The 17,371-nt window shown below is 51.7% G+C and overlaps 8 protein-coding genes across 8 annotated transcripts; 4 read left to right on the top strand and 4 right to left on the bottom strand.

Moving 5' to 3' along the window:
* Positions 1-418: 418 nt before the first annotated feature.
* GT037_005159 (uncharacterized protein) lies at positions 419-799 on the top strand (the record flags this gene model as incomplete). Its single annotated transcript, XM_038930206.1, has 1 exon — positions 419-799. One exon carries the CDS (start codon positions 419-421, stop codon positions 797-799), a length of 381 nt encoding a protein of 126 aa, XP_038787156.1.
* A 665-nt stretch (positions 800-1,464) lies between these two features.
* Positions 1,465-3,864, bottom strand: GT037_005160 (pre-mrna-splicing factor cef1; the record flags this gene model as incomplete). Its single annotated transcript, XM_038930207.1, has 2 exons — positions 1,465-3,546; positions 3,601-3,864. The coding sequence occupies 2 exons, from the start codon at positions 3,862-3,864 to the stop codon at positions 1,465-1,467; spliced, it is 2,346 nt and encodes a 781-aa protein (XP_038787157.1).
* A 386-nt stretch (positions 3,865-4,250) lies between these two features.
* GT037_005161 (uncharacterized protein) lies at positions 4,251-4,601 on the top strand (the record flags this gene model as incomplete). The annotated part of the gene is made up of 1 exon (XM_038930208.1): positions 4,251-4,601. One exon carries the CDS (start codon positions 4,251-4,253, stop codon positions 4,599-4,601), a length of 351 nt encoding a protein of 116 aa, XP_038787158.1.
* Positions 4,602-5,271: 670 nt separating this feature from the next.
* On the top strand, positions 5,272-6,309 carry GT037_005162 (uncharacterized protein; the record flags this gene model as incomplete). Its single annotated transcript, XM_038930209.1, has 1 exon — positions 5,272-6,309. One exon carries the CDS (start codon positions 5,272-5,274, stop codon positions 6,307-6,309), a length of 1,038 nt encoding a protein of 345 aa, XP_038787159.1.
* Positions 6,310-6,443: 134 nt separating this feature from the next.
* On the bottom strand, positions 6,444-7,789 carry GT037_005163 (uncharacterized protein; the record flags this gene model as incomplete). Its single annotated transcript, XM_038930210.1, has 2 exons — positions 6,444-7,408; positions 7,456-7,789. The coding sequence occupies 2 exons, from the start codon at positions 7,787-7,789 to the stop codon at positions 6,444-6,446; spliced, it is 1,299 nt and encodes a 432-aa protein (XP_038787160.1).
* A 531-nt stretch (positions 7,790-8,320) lies between these two features.
* Positions 8,321-11,015, top strand: GT037_005164 (brct domain-containing protein; the record flags this gene model as incomplete). Its single annotated transcript, XM_038930211.1, has 3 exons — positions 8,321-8,419; positions 8,470-8,909; positions 8,960-11,015. The coding sequence occupies 3 exons, from the start codon at positions 8,321-8,323 to the stop codon at positions 11,013-11,015; spliced, it is 2,595 nt and encodes an 864-aa protein (XP_038787161.1).
* Positions 11,016-12,237: 1,222 nt separating this feature from the next.
* On the bottom strand, positions 12,238-12,885 carry GT037_005165 (uncharacterized protein; the record flags this gene model as incomplete). Its single annotated transcript, XM_038930212.1, has 1 exon — positions 12,238-12,885. The coding sequence occupies one exon, from the start codon at positions 12,883-12,885 to the stop codon at positions 12,238-12,240; it is 648 nt and encodes a 215-aa protein (XP_038787162.1).
* Positions 12,886-15,392: 2,507 nt separating this feature from the next.
* On the bottom strand, positions 15,393-17,102 carry GT037_005166 (gle1-like protein; the record flags this gene model as incomplete). Its single annotated transcript, XM_038930213.1, has 1 exon — positions 15,393-17,102. The coding sequence occupies one exon, from the start codon at positions 17,100-17,102 to the stop codon at positions 15,393-15,395; it is 1,710 nt and encodes a 569-aa protein (XP_038787163.1).
* Positions 17,103-17,371: the final 269 nt, after the last annotated feature.

The following is a 17,371-nucleotide window of genomic DNA, read 5'->3' on the forward strand; positions in this document are numbered from 1 at the left end:
GTTCTTTGCCCCATCTATCCATATATACCTTTGAACAGAGTTGACCTCCCTTCGACACTGCCGCAATTTACTCGAAGCTGGTCTACATCACGAGACTTTTGTTGAGCTCTCGCCTCCACGCAAGCCCGCTGCATTACACGTCATCCCCTCTAATTCGCAAGCCGACCCTCAGAGCCAACATTCGTTGACGTACCCCCAAATCCAACTACATTCCTTACATTACCCTTCCCAAGGACAGCTGGTTCTTTCTACACCAATCTGCCTTGTCGGACTCCACAAACTTCACCTACTCAACCAACGGGAAGTTACATCATATCGACTGCCGGACCAAGAAGCAAATACTACCATCACAACATCAGACTAATCACCAATCTACTTTCCATCGCTACCACTCCGAAGGACCAACCCAACAGCCAAAATGCCTTCCCCAAGCCGCACCAACCGCTTCCAATCCTTCACTCCCCTCCGAAGCACATCCGGATCCCTTCGTCGTCTTAAGACTGCCTTTAGCCCAAACCGCAACTCAATGCGCTCCGCCTCGCCATCATCTATTATTTCCTCAAGCACTACGCCTCTGACCCGCAACTCTTCGCCACACAGCCACCGCTCCTCAGGCTCATCCATCAGGCAACTGCTCGCCGTCCGTCGCAAGCCTAGCATGTACGAGTTCGAGATGGAAGAGGAGAAGCACTTGTTTGAGCAAGAACTCGATGTCCTCGAGCCACGACCTAGCATGGGCCGCGGCACAAGCGAAGTCCACGTCGTCGGCATCTTTGAGGTTCTTGACGGCAAGTGCTAGTTTGGCCCATGTCATGTTTTGCATGTGTTTATGAAAGCTTAATGGGCGCGTTAACCATTTGGATTCTTGCTCTTCAATTCGTTTAGATTGGGTCTATCACGGCAACGGGGACAGTGGCGTCAATTCTGGGTTTCTTTGAACATTTACCCGCCTTTGGGAATGTTGGATTGGTGCCTTTCTTATACCCCAATGGACTGGATTGGACTGGGGCTCTGGTTGGGTTCTTCATCATGTACCATGGAGATTATGAATATGAACAGACTTTCTACCAATGACTTATTACTCTGCTACGTGTGCGTCTTGCTTCTGTTCTTGTGATACCCATACGATATAAGGTAATGCCCTGACACTAGCCACTTCGGCCTTTGGCGTTGTCTGAAAAGCAATATGCATGGTCGATCTCGGGTCTATTTGACGTCACGCAAGAGACGGCAATCGTGAGCATGATGGACCCGTCGATAGGCGTCGCAGTTTGTACATGTCATGAGTACGGTATGTGTCGAGGTAGATCATAGTAATGACATTGGTATTTCAAAAAGCAGTCTCAAATGTACCTGCCGTGCAACTTCAAACGCCACGCCAATGCATACGGTCAGCGACCTTCCACCATTCATCCAATAATATCAAAACAAGGGCTTGAAAAAAACATATGCCCACGAAACCGCTTAATATACACCATTGACAGGCTGCTGCAAGTCATCGAGCTCTTCCTTCCTCTTCCTGTACAGCTCTTGTGCTTCCCTCTCCCTTTTGGTAACAAACTGGACTTCGTTGCGCAAGCTCTCCAATCTACGTGCAATCGCAGTTTGCTCACTGTATTGTGCCGTCCTCGCTGTGTTCAAATCATCTCTAGCTCTCTCAAGTGCTGAAAATGCGCCACTGATCTTCTCACGTAATAGGTTTGACCGTTTGACATATCCTGCGTGGTGTGTAGTCAAGCGCTTCTCGATCTTGTTCGCACGTTCTGCTGCTTCGATGATGGACTCTTGCGCATTGTCAAAAGCTTCGACAAGAAGTTGGTGCTCGTCGATTTCGTCTTCCTCGTAGCCCGCAATGCCGGGCAGAATTTTCGAACCGTGAAGCGTGGTCCACGATGTATTGAGGTCTGCGTGGAAGGCCTTCTTGTCTTTGTCGGTGGTCATCGCAAGCTCAAGAGCAAGCTCCATCTTAGCATTCCGTAAAGCATCGTCCGTCATGGATTCAACTCGTTGTGCTGTACCGGTAACCCGGCCATCTCCAAACTTCTGGACGTCGTTGGCAATGAGCTTGGCCATTTCGATCTCGATTTCGCGTTCGACGGGGTCGGAGAGGTCCAGCGCGCGCTTCATTAGCACGTCGATGTCGACTACTGATGGCCTTGGGAGGAACTTCTGCACGACTTGCGTCTGCCTGCCGAACTCTGCAGCTTCTTGGGCTTCGCGCGCCTCCCGAGCTTTTCGGTCCCGTTCAGCAGCGTCTTCTTCGCTGACTTCAACTTCCATTTGATCTGCTTGCTCTTCAGGAAGTTCAAACTCCCAGCTCTCTTCTTTTGGCTTCGGCAATGCAGCGAGTCTGCTCTTAAGATCTTGACGCTTTGCCTGCTCCCTTAGTTTGATGTCGCGAGGTGTCTGTCCAACCAGTTGCATGCCACTCTCTTCGCCATTCAGGCGTAGGGTGTCACGAGGAGTCCGCATGGGCGTCGCTCCTGGTATCTGTCGCGTAGGTGTATCTCCGACTGCGCCATTGGCTTGTCTGAATGGTGTTGCCATGGGATTTGGCGTCACAATCTGGTGTCGTGAAGCAGGTCCGGACAACGAAGCAGGCGCTTCATCGTCAACGAGATCCGGGTTATCGCCACCTAGTAGAGCGGACTGCGTTTCTGTTCGCATTCGAGCGTTTCGTACTTCATTCGCGACGTAGTCCTCCTCCTTGGGTGCCATGGGTGTACGAATGGGAGTGTTGCCAATCACATTCGAGTAGTTTCCAATCAAGCCCTGAGTCGCCATGTTATCGCTACTGCCTGCAGAGATTGCGCGTTGTCCCGTCGTTCCCATCTTGACGATATCTTCCAGCTCAGCTTCTCCGACCTGTGGAGTTGGAAGCACAAGAGCGCGGCGCTTGCTGCTCTGCTCTGCTTCCCGTATTCTCTGTGCCTGTGCGGCCTTCGCATACGACGCAGCAAGACCTCCTGACTTGTCGTCTTTCTTCTTCTTCCTGTCACCTCCCCCGTCCTCCTGTGACTCCATCTTTCTCTTGTTTGCAAGTTGTTGCTTTCGCGGATCGAAGGCCTCTCGTTGTTGTTCGTTGCGGTCAATTTCCTCGGTAGTATCGAAGAAACCAGCGGGAACTTCCTTCTCGAGCGGTACGTCGGCGTTGTAGTCGATGTGATTGCCTTTCTTCGGGGTGATCTTGATGTTGATACCAGCCGCTTTCAGTTCTCGTCGCTTCTGAAGCAGGGCAAGCCTTCTTGATTCCTCCAGTTGCCGCTCGCGAGCCTTCCGCTTGGCCTTCTTACCACTGACGTTTGCCAAACGCGCACGCGCCTCTGACAACATCTCCTTGTCTTCCTCATCGATGTCAACCGCATCGGGTCTTGCGGGACGGCTCTCGGCGTATGCGTCGACCTCTCCGGGACGAAGGCGCCGTACATCCTCTGCTGAAGGAGCGGCTGAATCTCCGCCCTCCGGGCCTGCCAGTCCAAGATCACCAGATTCCCTCGCCTCTTGTTCGTCCAACAGCTTTTGGTAGCGCTCGAGACATTGGGTGGCCTAGGTGACGTTAGATGGGTATTTCAAACAAAGGGGACAGTTGCGGCTACATACTGTTCGTCCAACAATGGGCGCAATAGTTCTCCACTGGGTAGGGAGCAGTTTTGCCATGGTCAGAAGCTTTTCATCCTCTTCTCGCGACCAGTCTGTCTTCCGGATGGCGGGGTCGATCCAGTTTGTCCAGCGAGATTTGCATTGTTTGGCGCTCTTCTTGGACAGCAGCGAGGCGCATCGCGACCACTGATTCAGCCCATACTTGCTGATGGCAGCCTTCAGCACCTCGTCCTCGACGTTGGACCAGGAAGATGTGACGACCATTGTGGATGACTTCCGGGGGTTATGGTGGGTTGGCGCGCGTGTCGTGGAGTGATGGTATCCTCAGTCGCGAAACTGAAAATGGGCTGCATGCACTAGCGCCTTGGCAACGTCAAGCACCACGCGGAATGAGCAAAGCGAAGTAAGTTTACGTGTCGACAGGACGAGAAGGAGCGTGTCCGCGAGAACTTGTACTGCCCAGGAATAGCAAGTCGTCGTGTCAGACGTTGTGCACTCATGGTCCATCTACCCAGTCACGGTCCGGGCACTCAGCTTTCACCTGAGTGAGGCGACCGCGGTCACAGTGACGTAAATTCACCGTTTCAATCTTCCTAAATTCCTGTTGCCACGATTTCACTACACACCCTCTTGACCAGATTTCTTCTATCATGTTATCTCTACGGCAAACCGCAGGGCGGCTTCCTATTCGTTTCCTCATCACGCCGCCCTCAAAAGCAACCAGTCGGCAAAGAGTGCCACCAGTTATCTACACCAGAAACTACTCGAGGGCAAAGCCCCAAACCCAAAATCCGGTCAAGGACAGTGCTCAAAAGGCCGATGCCAAGTCTACAGAAGAGATAAAGCCTAAAAAGAAAACGCAAGCTGAGCTCGACGCGGAAGTGATGGCAAAGCTGGCCGGGCACGACAGTGAGGGAGGAGAAGCCGGCATCGAATATGAAGATGGGAAGCCAGCGTCCATGAAGAGAAGCGTGAAGAACAACATGTTCAGATACATATGATTCAGTATCGTCCCGAAGTCTTAGCTGAATACGGTGCAAGCGTTCACGAGGTATATATTTTTCGTAGTGTGCCTTAGCCTCGTATAGACTAACACCCATAGACACAGCAGCCATGAAATTTGCGATGCGCATCTCAGGTCAAGAGGTTTGATGGACGTGGTTGAAACCACCATTCTGCTTGTGCAGTACATGAAGCTCAGACAGGAAACCTCATGCAAGTAGTACGACGACTGAGACCATACATGGTCCAGGCGACTATTGTATAGGCCCCTGAAGCCCTAGAACCAGCTGCAATCTGTAATTATATCTAGTGAAGCAAGTCAGTAATTAGTTCGCTTGGAAACAAATCTATAGTAGCATTGTGGCCATCCTCCGCTGACGGGAGAGGTTGCGCAACCATCGTAGTCGAGTAGCGCTGGGTCAGATTGCTGACATATGGGGCATCCTGTACGGCGAAATGCTACATAACAGCATTTGATTCTTGGTCCTTTGAACGTCATTATGCAACATGAACTGTTTGGTACCACGCGGTAGATCCAAAGTCGCCAAATCTAATATTTGCCTACGTCATGAGTTACCAACCTAACAACATCGCGACTCACGTCCAACATCAAACCCCCACAACACAACACTTGTAAGATCTTTCTGTTTCTCGTACCAGTAAACAACCATGGAGCACTATGCCCCTCACTCATCGTCGCAATTCGAAGGCTACTACTCCAAATTCGACCTCGCATCTGGCGCGCATATTGCTCTCATCATATGCTCCGTGCCTGATGCGTCCTCACGCCCGCATATGGTTTCATTTACCTACTACCCTTCCTCTGGTCACCCAATATTCCAGCGCGAACATTTTGTTGATAACATCGAGCGCGTGACAACTGATGAGAAGAGCAAAGCGTTCGAGCTCCGGGTACCAGGCATAGGATTCATGAGGACCGAGGGTGATGGACGCACAAGCTACAAGCTGGAGGGCGAGGACGGAAGTTGGAAGCTTGAAGCGCAATGTGAGGAGTATACCGCGTGGAGAGAGGACAAGAGCACGCCAGAAGGATGGATGATCAACCTCCCATTTCCGCTACATTGGCACGTACATTCTCTTTGCTCTCCGGCTACGTTCACCCTCGATATACCCGCTCTTGGCGGGGATTTCCCAACTCAAGATAGGAAAAGCCGCGCTACGATTCATCAAGAGAAGAACTGGGCCAACAGTTTTCCCGATGCACATATGTGGGTGCAAGCCTGGGACAATGATCAAAAACGCGGTATTTGTCTGGCTGGCGGAAAGATCATGTACAATACTGCGTATATGCTCGGTTATCGATCCCCATCTCTCAACCTCGATTTCGTACCACCCTTCTCGGTATCTTACCTGAACCTTTTTAGCCCCTTCATGAGCGCCACGAATGACTGGGACACACGCTCTTTCTCTATATCTGTATCGAACTACTTTCACAAACTGGAGCTCAAAGCCCATGCGCCAAAGGAGCCGGGCTGGTTCGGCCTAGCGAGCCCATTTCCAGATGGCCATCGGGCAAACTTCTGCAAGGAAAGTTTTATTGCGACGATCGAAGCGAGAATTTGGGAGAAGGAAGGGTGGTGGCCGTGGAGTGCGTGGAAGGAGGTCAGGACAGAGAAATGGGAGGGCGCGAGTCTGGAATTTGCAGGAGGATACTATCCAGAGAGGGGAGAGACCAAGCAGGACTGAAGACATAGGGGCTGAGGCAAGTACATTAGTGGCATACAGTCGGTACTTAATTATGATATCAATGTGTCTATGGTTCGAACAGAACGCCTCCAAGATTATCCTGTGACTCTATCGTATCTCCGATGGATTGGGTTTCAGAGCTTCGACTTCCTCTCCTTTGGCTTGAACAACCTATCTAACTCTTGCACAAAGCGCTCAGGCAACACTGTTCTCTCTACTCCTTGCTTTCCTTCCCATTCCTCCTCCGTTAGGCGTTCCCAATCCCAGTATCTCTTCATCTCTTGACTGACCCACTTGCTGATATGATCCGCACTCTCTTCTACTTTCTCCATGGGTATCAGATGCCCCGCACCTTTCACCATGACATTTGCTACCCGTCCTTCTGCGCGTCCGCCGCTACCATTTACACCAGAGCCGGTCAAGCGCATCTTATCCTCAATGGCTTTGTCGTCAGTCAGGAATGAAAGTTCGCCAAAGATGTAGAATACTGATGGCCGGATTGAGGGTAGTTGGTTGAAGACAATGGTGGATTCGCCTCGGTAAAACGGTGACTGAAGGCTGGCGGTGGGTGTCATGTCTGCATGCGTCCTCCTGTTAAGCTTCGGATTGGTCAATGTGAACTCTGCAGAGGAAGGCTCTTTATCCCCAGGTCTGGCAGCCAAGTTCGGTCGCAGGAATGTCATGACCTCCTGATGCTTCGTGGTGGTCAGGGTGACCTCGGGCTTCTTTGCATCAGGGAACAATTTTGTTGGTACATCTCTTAATCCATACTGCACCCATAGGTCTAACACCCGCGGGTCCCACGCCTGGTAAAACTTGCTCTTGCTGAAACTCTTGGCGGCTTCTTCTCGTGATGACCAGAGCTCACGTCGTCTTGATGATGCAGCAGCTGGCCCAACATTGCCGTTCAGTGAAACCTGGCCTTGGATGACAGGGTCGACGAGGATCAGGGTTTCGAAGAGACGGGGATGCAAGAGGGCGAGATTGGCAAGTTGGCAACCACCCATGCTATGGCCAACACCGATTATGGGGCGAGGCATTTGATCGCGGAAGAGATTCACCATGTGCAGGAGATCTCTGCTGTGGTCAAGCCAGGCCGCTATGGAATGTCAGTGTGTAACCTTGTACTTGAAAAGATGTACGTACGGTCGTTGCCTAACTTATCTTCGTTCAACACGCTGCTCCAGCCTTGATGCACAACATCGGCTATCCATATACCTCTGATACCGAAGCCATGTTGCTGGCTCTTGTTTAGGAGTTCATCCCATAGTGGTTCATAGAGTTCTTTTGGAAATCCATTTGCATGCGCTGCGATGATAGTAATGTCTCCGGGTTTGGGGTTGGTGTTGCTGAGGGGTGTGTACTGCTTGACGGCTAGATGAAGGACTTCTTCCTGCTTGGTAGCTGTGGAGCGCGGCCAGCCACGGATGTGCGATGCCTCTACTTTATGCTCCTCTATGCGAAAGTGCTTCGAAGACATGTTCTTGCCGCGCGTAGATGCAATCAGGCTAAACGTATAGGGTTGACAAGACAATGCGAGTGACGAGCACGTTTAAGTCACGGTACCTGTTGTGTGCAGAAAGTTGAGATGAGAGGATGATACGCCTAGATAGCAAGGAGATGTCTATGCTTACGGGTGTGTCGTGATCAGTAGCCGGCGTAATCTGGGGAAGACTGCCGAGGTCCACCACGGCTTCTCTTCTCCCCACAACCTCGACATACAGACAGACGACTGCGGTATGGATGCGCTCTAGATATGCTTTGTGTAGCGAGGCCAAGTTGCGCGTCTCTCATGGCACACATGGTCCATCGGAAAGAGAGTAGTCGGGCCTGAGCTGCGACGTTATGACGAAATCAGCGTCGGAGTGTTTTGGTGGGGTGTCACGTGGACTTTGACGCGTTCGTGGCTTCCAAAGTTCGCGTTGACCCATGTCGCATCGCGCCTTTGGAGATGAGTGTTGGCGGCCACCAAATCTCCACACCATACAGCACAACATCCCCGACGGCAGCCATGGAAGACACTACCATGCTAGAGGGCTCACAGGGTCTGTTCGAGGAGCTCACCTTCACCCTCATTCCCAATGGTCTCTCAGAAGAAGGAATGCGCCAGGTACGCGACGCGTTTGGGCAATGGAGAAGTGGTACTAACGAGTCAAACAGATCGAGGACGATATCAAATCTGCTCACGGAACCGTCGTACCCTTCAGCGCACCCAAAGGCCGTATAGAGAAGCTAGAGGAAATCAGCTACATTGTCTCCGAGACAGCCGACTTCCCCGACTACTACCGCGCCCTCGATCTCATGATACATGTCGTCAAGCCAACATGGATAGGCGCGTCGCTCCAATCCAACAAAGCCAAGAATCCGCGGACATACAGTCCCGATCCTGCATTCATCATGAACGACGTGGTCATATGTTGCGGGGATATACCGAGCGGAGACAAGGAAGCAATCGAGGGCGGTGTGCTGGCACTGGGTGGGCAAATCGCACCAAGTCTCTCCAAATTTGTGACACATCTCATTGCACTCGACGTGAGTGAGCCGCGATGCCAGCTCGCCATCAGTAAGCGGCTGCAGCTGTCCATTGTGCTACCACACTGGTAGGTTCGGCGTCGAGCGCCTGGTAGTTGACTCCATCTAACACTTGCAGGTTCGATGACTGCCTCAGAGTTGGCCGCCGAATATCAGAGCGACCTTACACGCTCCCCAACCCCGAGATTCTCGCCGATGCGGAACCAGGCTCGATTCCTCCAACACGAGTGAGCCAGCAGATTCGAGATGCAACCACACCAGATCCTCACCACGACCCCGTGCCACCACCTGCTCATCTAGAAGCACCCCGTGCAATCAAGGCTTTTGACGGAAAGAGTGTAAAGCTCGGCGACGATTTGAACATAAGCAGCCGACTCAAGGCTATCATCACCGGCATGATCAAGGCTGGAGGCGGCAGTGTGACCTCAAACATCGATGAAGCAGACATGTATGTTTGCAACTACCGAGAAGGCCCCGACTATATCAAGGCTTCACAAGCACAGAAAGACGTGGGCAATCTGGGCTGGTTGTATTATCTTATTACCCACGGAATCTGGACGAACCCTATGCAGCGTATGATGCATTACCCACGGCCACGACAAGGCATTCCCGGCTTCGACAACTACAAAATCAGCATATCAAGTTACACTGGTGAAGCGCGGGTGTACCTGGAGAATTTGATCAAAGCTACAGGTGCTGAGTTCACCAAGACATTCAAGCAGGACAACACACATCTTGTCGCTGCGCACAAGAACAGCGAAAAGTGCGAGGCTGCGACAGAGTGGGGCGTGAACATTGTCAATCACTTGTGGCTAGAAGAAAGCTATGCCAAATGCAGAGAGATGCCTCTAACTGAGAGTCGCTATACGTACTTCCCAGACCGGACCAACCTGGGAGAGGTCTTAGGACAGACTGAGATCGATCGCGAGGCTACCGAAAAGATCTTCTACTCAAAACAAGCAAAACCAGCAAAAGCTGTCAAGGCAGCACCACAGACCAACGCCATCCCAGCTTCGAGTGTAGCGCCAAGGGCAAGCGAACCCCCAGCACCTCGTAGCCCGCCTGTGGCTGAGAAGGCCAAGCGTGCGAAGCCAGGAAGCAATGCGCAAACGCCATTACCACCGCGACATACCGATGGAAAGGAGAACCAGACACCAGGGAGTCGAGGAGCGAAAGACCGCGCATTGTCAAAACTGCACAATGCCGCACCAGATATTGCACAGTTCGAGAAGGAAATGAAGCGCAAAGGCGGCGTCATACATGGCGGACGCAGACGCACAGAAGATCAGGTTGACGAAGGGACGAAACAATCAAAGGGCGGCCGTGATTCAGTTTCAAGCAAGCGTTCTATCGATGAAGTCGACGATGATGACGAGACCGAAGACGAAGCTACAGAGGTTCCAGCAAAGAACAAACGAGCAAAGAAGGACAAGCTTGCGCCCATCAAGTTTCGTATGCTTATATCAAAGGATGAACGATGGGCCAACAATCCTGAAAAGGAATCAAAAGACAAAGCGCGCCTTCGAGAGCTCGGCCTCTTCATCACAGATGATTTCAAAAAAGTGGATATGGTTTGCGCGCCACAGCCCGTTCGGACGAAGAAGTTCATCGCAGCACTAGCCTGCGCGCCTACCCTTGTGTCAACCACTTACCTCGACTTCGCCCTCAAGAACAACAAGCTTCCACCGGCAGAGAAACACCTCCTCCAAGCTAGAGACTTTGAAGAGGCCAACAACTTCCGACTGTCCGAAGCACTCGAGCGAGCCAAGCAGAACAAACACCGCCTACTCAAGGACTGGACCATATTCTGTACAGAGAAGGTTGGCGGTGGTTTCGAAACATACAAAGACATTGTGGAAGTCAATGGCGGCAAGTGTGTGCTATGGAAGGGTCGCCCTACTACAGTATCTGCATCCAAGCGCAAACTAAACGCCTCCGATGAAGTTAGCCAGAACCAAGTCGAAGATGAAGGAGACGTACTATATCTTATTTCCGACGCAGATAAGAAGGAGTTTACCAACTGGACCAAGTTCCGTGAATTGGCTAAGAGGGAGAACATGGTTCCCCGTATCGTCAAGACGGAGTGGCTGCTTTCTGTGGCGATGGCGCAGTATGTCCATTGGGATCCGGAGTGGGAACTGAGTGAAGAGGTTGTCAATGCTGGGAAGAAATAGTAGTTGCATATTTGGTATCTCTTACGGCTGATGACGGGTCAGAGCGACAGGCGTTCAGTTACTGAGATCGGAGTTTCACCACTGCATACAGACGTCGATTTGAGTGGTCTTGAGATAGGGAGCATTTGTCTGATAAACTTTCGAGCGAGATTGCGCATTGTTTCGCATGGCATTGTTAGCGATGGGATAAGGACGGTAGCATGTGCATTGGCTTCTGTGACCTTCAATATTACGGAGACTCCGTGTTGATTGGTTTGTTACATACACGCATCTCAGCTTTCCGGTCTTCTTCGCCACTGTAATCTAATATGTGGCTGCGCATCCTCTTCTTGCTTCATGTCATACATTCTCGTTATAGTCAACATATCCCTTGTGGTGATTCTACATGAACCGAGATTGTAGTCGTGCGTACGGCACGGTGGGGTCATGCAAGAGGTCTATGTGCCACAGTGATCCTTGGTGAACCGGGCCGCGATTCTGCGTTTAGGCTGTGGAGCGAGTGGTGGGATCTTACCTGCAAGACAGCTGCTGCCTTTACGTCATATGAAGAGAGGGTGATCGAGAGTGATTGGATTTGCGTCAGCTTGGAATGCAAATCGGAAGAAGGATGATTCATTGTAGACGCAGAAATCATTCGCTGTTTTCCACTTTCACGACCAGGGCTTTGGTGCTCCAGAACGCAACTAACGGCACCAACTTAATTTTACAACCAGTATAGGCCCATCGCGTGTGACGTCATTTAATCTCATGCGTCTCATTTGATAATTGAGACCATAAGCTTCTATTGGGGCTGGAGATCGATGCGCATCGCTAGTGCTCACTCCGAGCGAGCCGAGAAACCAACGCATTCAGCGGAAACCAGGCAGCTGGGGGAAAAGGTCTAGGAGCAGAAGCAGTGTAAGCCAGACCCATCGCACTTAGCGAATCGACTGCTGCTTAGAAGTCTTGCATAGTACGGAAGTGGACAATGGACTGGGCAAAGGGGCGGGATCTTTGAACTTGTCTAATTGAAGTATATTGGCTTTTCGCAAGAATAGAGACGAAGGCTGTTGTAAGCTCGACTGCGCGGTATGACAATTGCAGGAGCGCGAATGGGGTATATAGTGATGCTTATAAGAAGTATCACGGGATGGTGAGAAACTGAAATGCAAATAGAAAGAAGAAGAAAAAAGCGGAACCATCAGCTCGTCTGAAACCCATAGCCTGATAACTAACCATGTCTCTAATCTGACAATGTGTGAACGATCTTCGGAATTGGCGGCATCGCGATGTTTGTAGGCGTCGACTCGTAGTATCGTGCCCGTTGGCTTGCCGTGCTTGTGCTGCGTGCGCGTCCTGATGGACGTACACCCAAATCGCCCCCATCGCCACTCGATGATGTCGGACTCAGCACAGGACTCAGCATCGGGCTGAGCACCATAGTACTGAGGGTTGCATGGCTTTGTCGGCTAACAGAACTCACACCCGTACCAGAGCTCTCCGTGTTGTCACCAATCGGGTCTCTAACCTCCTCCGCTGGCGTGACTTGTAGCGGTACGAGGTTCATAGTCTCTGTGCTTGACCTCTTGTTGCGAGCTTCTGTTTCTGAGTCGACGTATAGTGTAACGCTGCTCGCTCGGACACGACTGAACATGCTTGTCTTGTCCTCGTTCGCCAAGAGCCCTGCTGTATCGGATTTGCGGTTGTCGAGCTTCTTCTTTTCGTTCCTTCGGTGGAGCCAAAAGACAAGTGATGCAAGGCAGATGGCTAGGAAGATAAGAGCGAAGACGGCGGTGAGGGCGATGTTGGCTTTCGTCCAATAACCTGAATCAGGCTTTGGATTCTGGTCTGTCTCTGCGACGAGATTGTTGTCCACCGGTATAGGAGCCATGATGATGTATATTTGTGTGGGCCAAAGGGTCTCTGATATAGATTCGGTTGGTGAGACTTCAGATTGTAGATGAAGCTTTCCAGGTACTTGTAATGCTGGTGATAGGAGGTTGAGTGGCAGTGTGACAAGGATAAGACAGTTGCTACGCCTCAGCAATGTGTTGCTCTAACGTTACAAGAGTGTTGATATGGACCTGATTAAGGAATCCCTTCTGTACTGTGAACTGATACCGGGGACCAGGCAGACATATGTCTGCGTAAAATGAAACCTACTACGCATGGACATGTTCTGAATCTGCACCCATGGCACTGGATCGGTGAGAAGGCGCCCAATATGCGGCTCGTAAGTGGAAAGAGATGCTCAGCCTCAACACGTTGTGGGGAAATAGGCCAACAATTCGGAGAGAGTCACTGCGCCCCTGTCAGCTTGGCAAAAGAAGAGACGCCTGACGAGTTGCAAGCGTAGAAAACTGTTGTCAAAGCTTGGACTACCGCGTCTAACGGAGAAGTAGGAAAGAGCTGTGTAGCACACGGTGGTGGCACATGCTCATAGAAGATGGTGCCGGGCATGCATATCGAAGCCCATTCGTTGCCATTTCAGTTGAGAAGAGTTCTCTACCGCGTGTGAGCCACATCTGGACAGTGGTGCCCTTTTCGTCACGCAGCTGAAGCTATACATTCAGCTTGTGGAACAGCAAACATTGAATGGCTGCTCTCGCGGACGGCTCCCCAACCCAACTCTCCACTGCACAGTATCAACTTGAAATCACCAGCCTAGCACGAGAAACTGTAAAGACACGGTGATGTGCCAAAGGATCGTGCTGTAGGATCAACGTTTCGGAATTTAGGCAAGCACAGCCACGTGCGCTAAAAGAAATGAGCAGCTACAGTCACGAATCGACACAAGGCTGAGCGCCTTACAATTCTCTACGTGTCTGCCTGAGCCAAGCTCAAGTAGGATTGGACGGCGACTTGGGGCAAATTGTGGGGTGAGAATAGGCGAACTGGTCATGGTAAAGGAAAGCCATGATGCGAAGTGCTAGCTTCCGCTGCAGTGTGTTGTTGGAAAGATATCGGACGGCAGGTGCTGGTTACTGGACGCCATCATAAAGTATTGCGGCGCCTCTGCGGCGACCATGCGGCGTAGTGGAGCAAGATCCTAATCTTATGCGTGTGTTGGCTGGTGAGTGAACGCTCACTACCAACCAACGAGGGTGGTGTTGAGGACGGCTGGCCACTGCTGGCCTAACAGCGGGACGATGTTGGCCCCCAACTAGCGTCTCGCTTAGATGCTACCATGGTATGTGCTATTTTGGGATCACTTCTAGATGTCACGCCTTTACGGCCAAATCTCGCCTGTTCTTCTGCACGAGACTGTTCATGAAGAGTTTGTGGAAAACTTGGATAGACCCAAGGCTGACTTCGTTGCCGCCACGCATGAGGAACACCCTGAAAGAGAATGGGACGGCATTAAGCCAACTCACGTATTCTTAATCTAACCGTCTTATCGTAAACATCGGGCAGGTCGATACTTCATGGAATCAGTACTCCAAAGGCCACTCATCACTATAGCTGTCAATTGTAGTTTACCTGTTGCGAACGGTCTCTTGTAGGATGGGTGGATTTCTGTTATCTTTTCATGTTCTCTACCTAAGTATCTATTGATCAATTTGTTCACTGGAGAGACCACAATCAAACTGCTGTACGACTTGTCCAAAGCCAACTTTCGCTTGATTGAAACTGTGGACCTTGATCCATTCAGGGCAGACACGCCGCACCTATTCACTTGAATCATTTTTGGAACAACTGCGCATGATAGGAAACTATCTTACGCACCAGCAGTTCCTTTTTCAGTCAGCCAGTGCTGCTCCATTGATCACGTAGCTTGCGACCAGGCACGCGTGACACCATCCCCTCAAGTCCGAGCTTGTTGGCATCAGTAGCCTGGTGACGAATGACTTCAGGTACTGGAATGTCGTCGTGATGGCGAATCTACTCGATAGTAGCGACCTCACTCATGGTCTTGGAAGGCACTTTGTGCTAGGTATTTGACAATGCATAGCTCCGGATTCTCGATCCTTAACTCGTGCTGCATAAGAGTTTTGACATGCTCAGCGGCGAATTCGGTTGTCTATTTGGGTTGCAGTGCTCTGAATGGATTTCCTTCCCAGAGATATCCTGGATTACTTCTCGCATGTGCTTGATAACTTTGGTGTGTCTACCTTTATACCTCGTCTCCTGCATGTTCAAACAAACCCACAGCATGTCACTCTTATGGTTCAGTGCGTAAAAGCAATAATATTCTACTATCGCAAGTGACACTATGGCCTTACGCAAGTGATCCGGGTTCATCTATCAAAGCAACACGAGAAAAGGAAACGACCATGGGTCGTACTGATGATCATAAGCGCCGTTCCATGCAAGATTGACACAAGATTTTGACAAACAAGGAAACAGATTCCCGAGGGATCCAATGCCATTCCACCTATCTTCATTCACCTTTTTTTCTTAATCCAAAGAGAAATTCTCCCTCTTCCAGGTCTCGCGGTACACGGCAATAGTACTGGCAGCGTCCTTACAGCGCTCCGGTGCACGAGCCGGAAGGTCAATGATAGCGCGACGAAGTACGCCACGCGCAGGTACGCCGTAGAACTGGAGAAACTTCTTGTGGTAGTCGCGGATCAGGCCGCTGAGAATGGCAAAGTGTCCAGGCCAAAGTTGCTCAGTGGGTGTGTTGCATATCGAGGAGATGGCGCGCCAGTATTCCGAGATGGCAATCGCAGGCGCCTTAGCGGCGAACGAGCGAAGAGACATTGAAGCAAAGCCTGCTCCGATGCCGCGCATGCGCTGTGAGTACGACTCCGGAGTTGAGTCCTCCTGCCAGCCTAGGCGCAGCCGACCTTCCTTGGTGTCCATAGTACCTCGGATGCCAAACAATGGGGGGCACGCCTTGTGAAGCTTGGCCAGTGCAATGTCAATGAGGGGAAGACCCTGCCACTGGTACTTCTGGTCACCGAACAGACTGGCTGCAATCAAGCCAATCTCTTGGATGATGCGTCCGTCAGTGTTGGCAGCCTCCTTCTCAAACTGCTTTACCAGGAACTTCTCAAAGCAGATCCAGACGTAGAGAAGGAACGCAGGGTAAGCAGCTTCGTTGTCGTTGGCTAGCTGGGGGATTTGGTGTGAAACGATGTATGGTCGGATGTCAATCATAGGGCCTGGAGTTTGTAGAGCGATGTCGAAGCATTCGGTTCGAAGGCGCTTGATGGCGGCAGCGCTATCCTTTCGCTCCACGTTGATCTGACCAAGTCGAGTACGGAGAGCGCGCCGAGCGTCGCCAACCGGGCCCTTCAAGGGCGAAGTCGGTTTCTTGTGTTCCTCCCAGAAAGCATTGCGGAAGGCCTTCATGCGCTGATGGAGTTCGAGATACTTGGCGTGGATCTGTTCGGCGTTATTGGTGGGTGCTTGTGCGTTGGTGGATGGCTTCGGTGCTGCTGCCACCTGTGTGGGTGCGAGGGCGGGTGTAGGTTGTGCAGCGGGCTGCTGCTGTTGTGTTGGTGGTGGTGCTTGCTGTTGAGCCTTCTGTGCAGCAGCCGCAGTGGCCGCAGCCTCGGCAGCCTTCCGGTCAGCGTCCTCCTTTTCTTTCTTCTGCCTCTCAGCTGCTGCTTGTTGGTCCTGCTGAGCTTTGATTCGGGCATTAGCCTCTTCAATTCTCTTCCTGTCTGCGGCCTCTTGACGGGCGGCTTCTTCCTCGCGTTGTTTGGCTTCCAAGGCCCTTCGCTGAGCCTCGGCTTGCTCGCGGGCCTTCTCCTGCTTCAAGCGCTCAATTTCCCTCTTTTGGCTTTCTTCATGGCGTAGACGTGCCTGCTCTTCTTCCAAGGCTATGCGCTCAATCTCGAGCTTCGCGCTCCTAAACACGCGCTCGTGTTCCTCGGCAGCCCAGGCAAGTTGTTGTGCATGGTGCTTGGCTCGTTCCTCGGCGGCTTTGTCGAGCTTCTCGTTAAAGTCTCGGTCTGATATGCTGAGACGGAGATTGAACTCGAGAGCTAGTTGCTTGCTCGGGCTGTCATAGGGGTCGCGGACAAGGGACTCGCGCTGAGAGCGGTGTATGCTTCTGCGGTTCGGCGATTGGCGTGACGGGGAGGCGTCGGCGAAACTGGAGCTGAAGGAAGTTGCAGTATGCATGCTCGAGGATGACGTGCCCGATCTGGCGGGCATTATGGCGCCGGGGTCGTGGTTGCGGTTGGGGAGCTTTTGTTGAAAAGGTGGTTGGTGAGAACGCGACCTTCAAAGAGATCTAGTCTAGTCGGAGACTAACGCAAGCTCCGACTCACGTGACGTCGCTCATCCCTGCAGCAGCTTTCACCGCGCTGCAGTGCTAGCGTACCTGGGGAATCGACATCTGAAGAATCGGCCGATGGTTTCTTTGTCGAGGCACGCAGCACCCATTGCACGCTGACGTAATTGCACCCGTCACTGTCACCCGC

This window comes from Alternaria burnsii (assembly GCF_013036055.1).
Source record: "Alternaria burnsii strain CBS107.38 chromosome Unknown 740, whole genome shotgun sequence".
Classification (NCBI taxonomy): domain Eukaryota; kingdom Fungi; phylum Ascomycota; class Dothideomycetes; order Pleosporales; family Pleosporaceae; genus Alternaria; species Alternaria burnsii.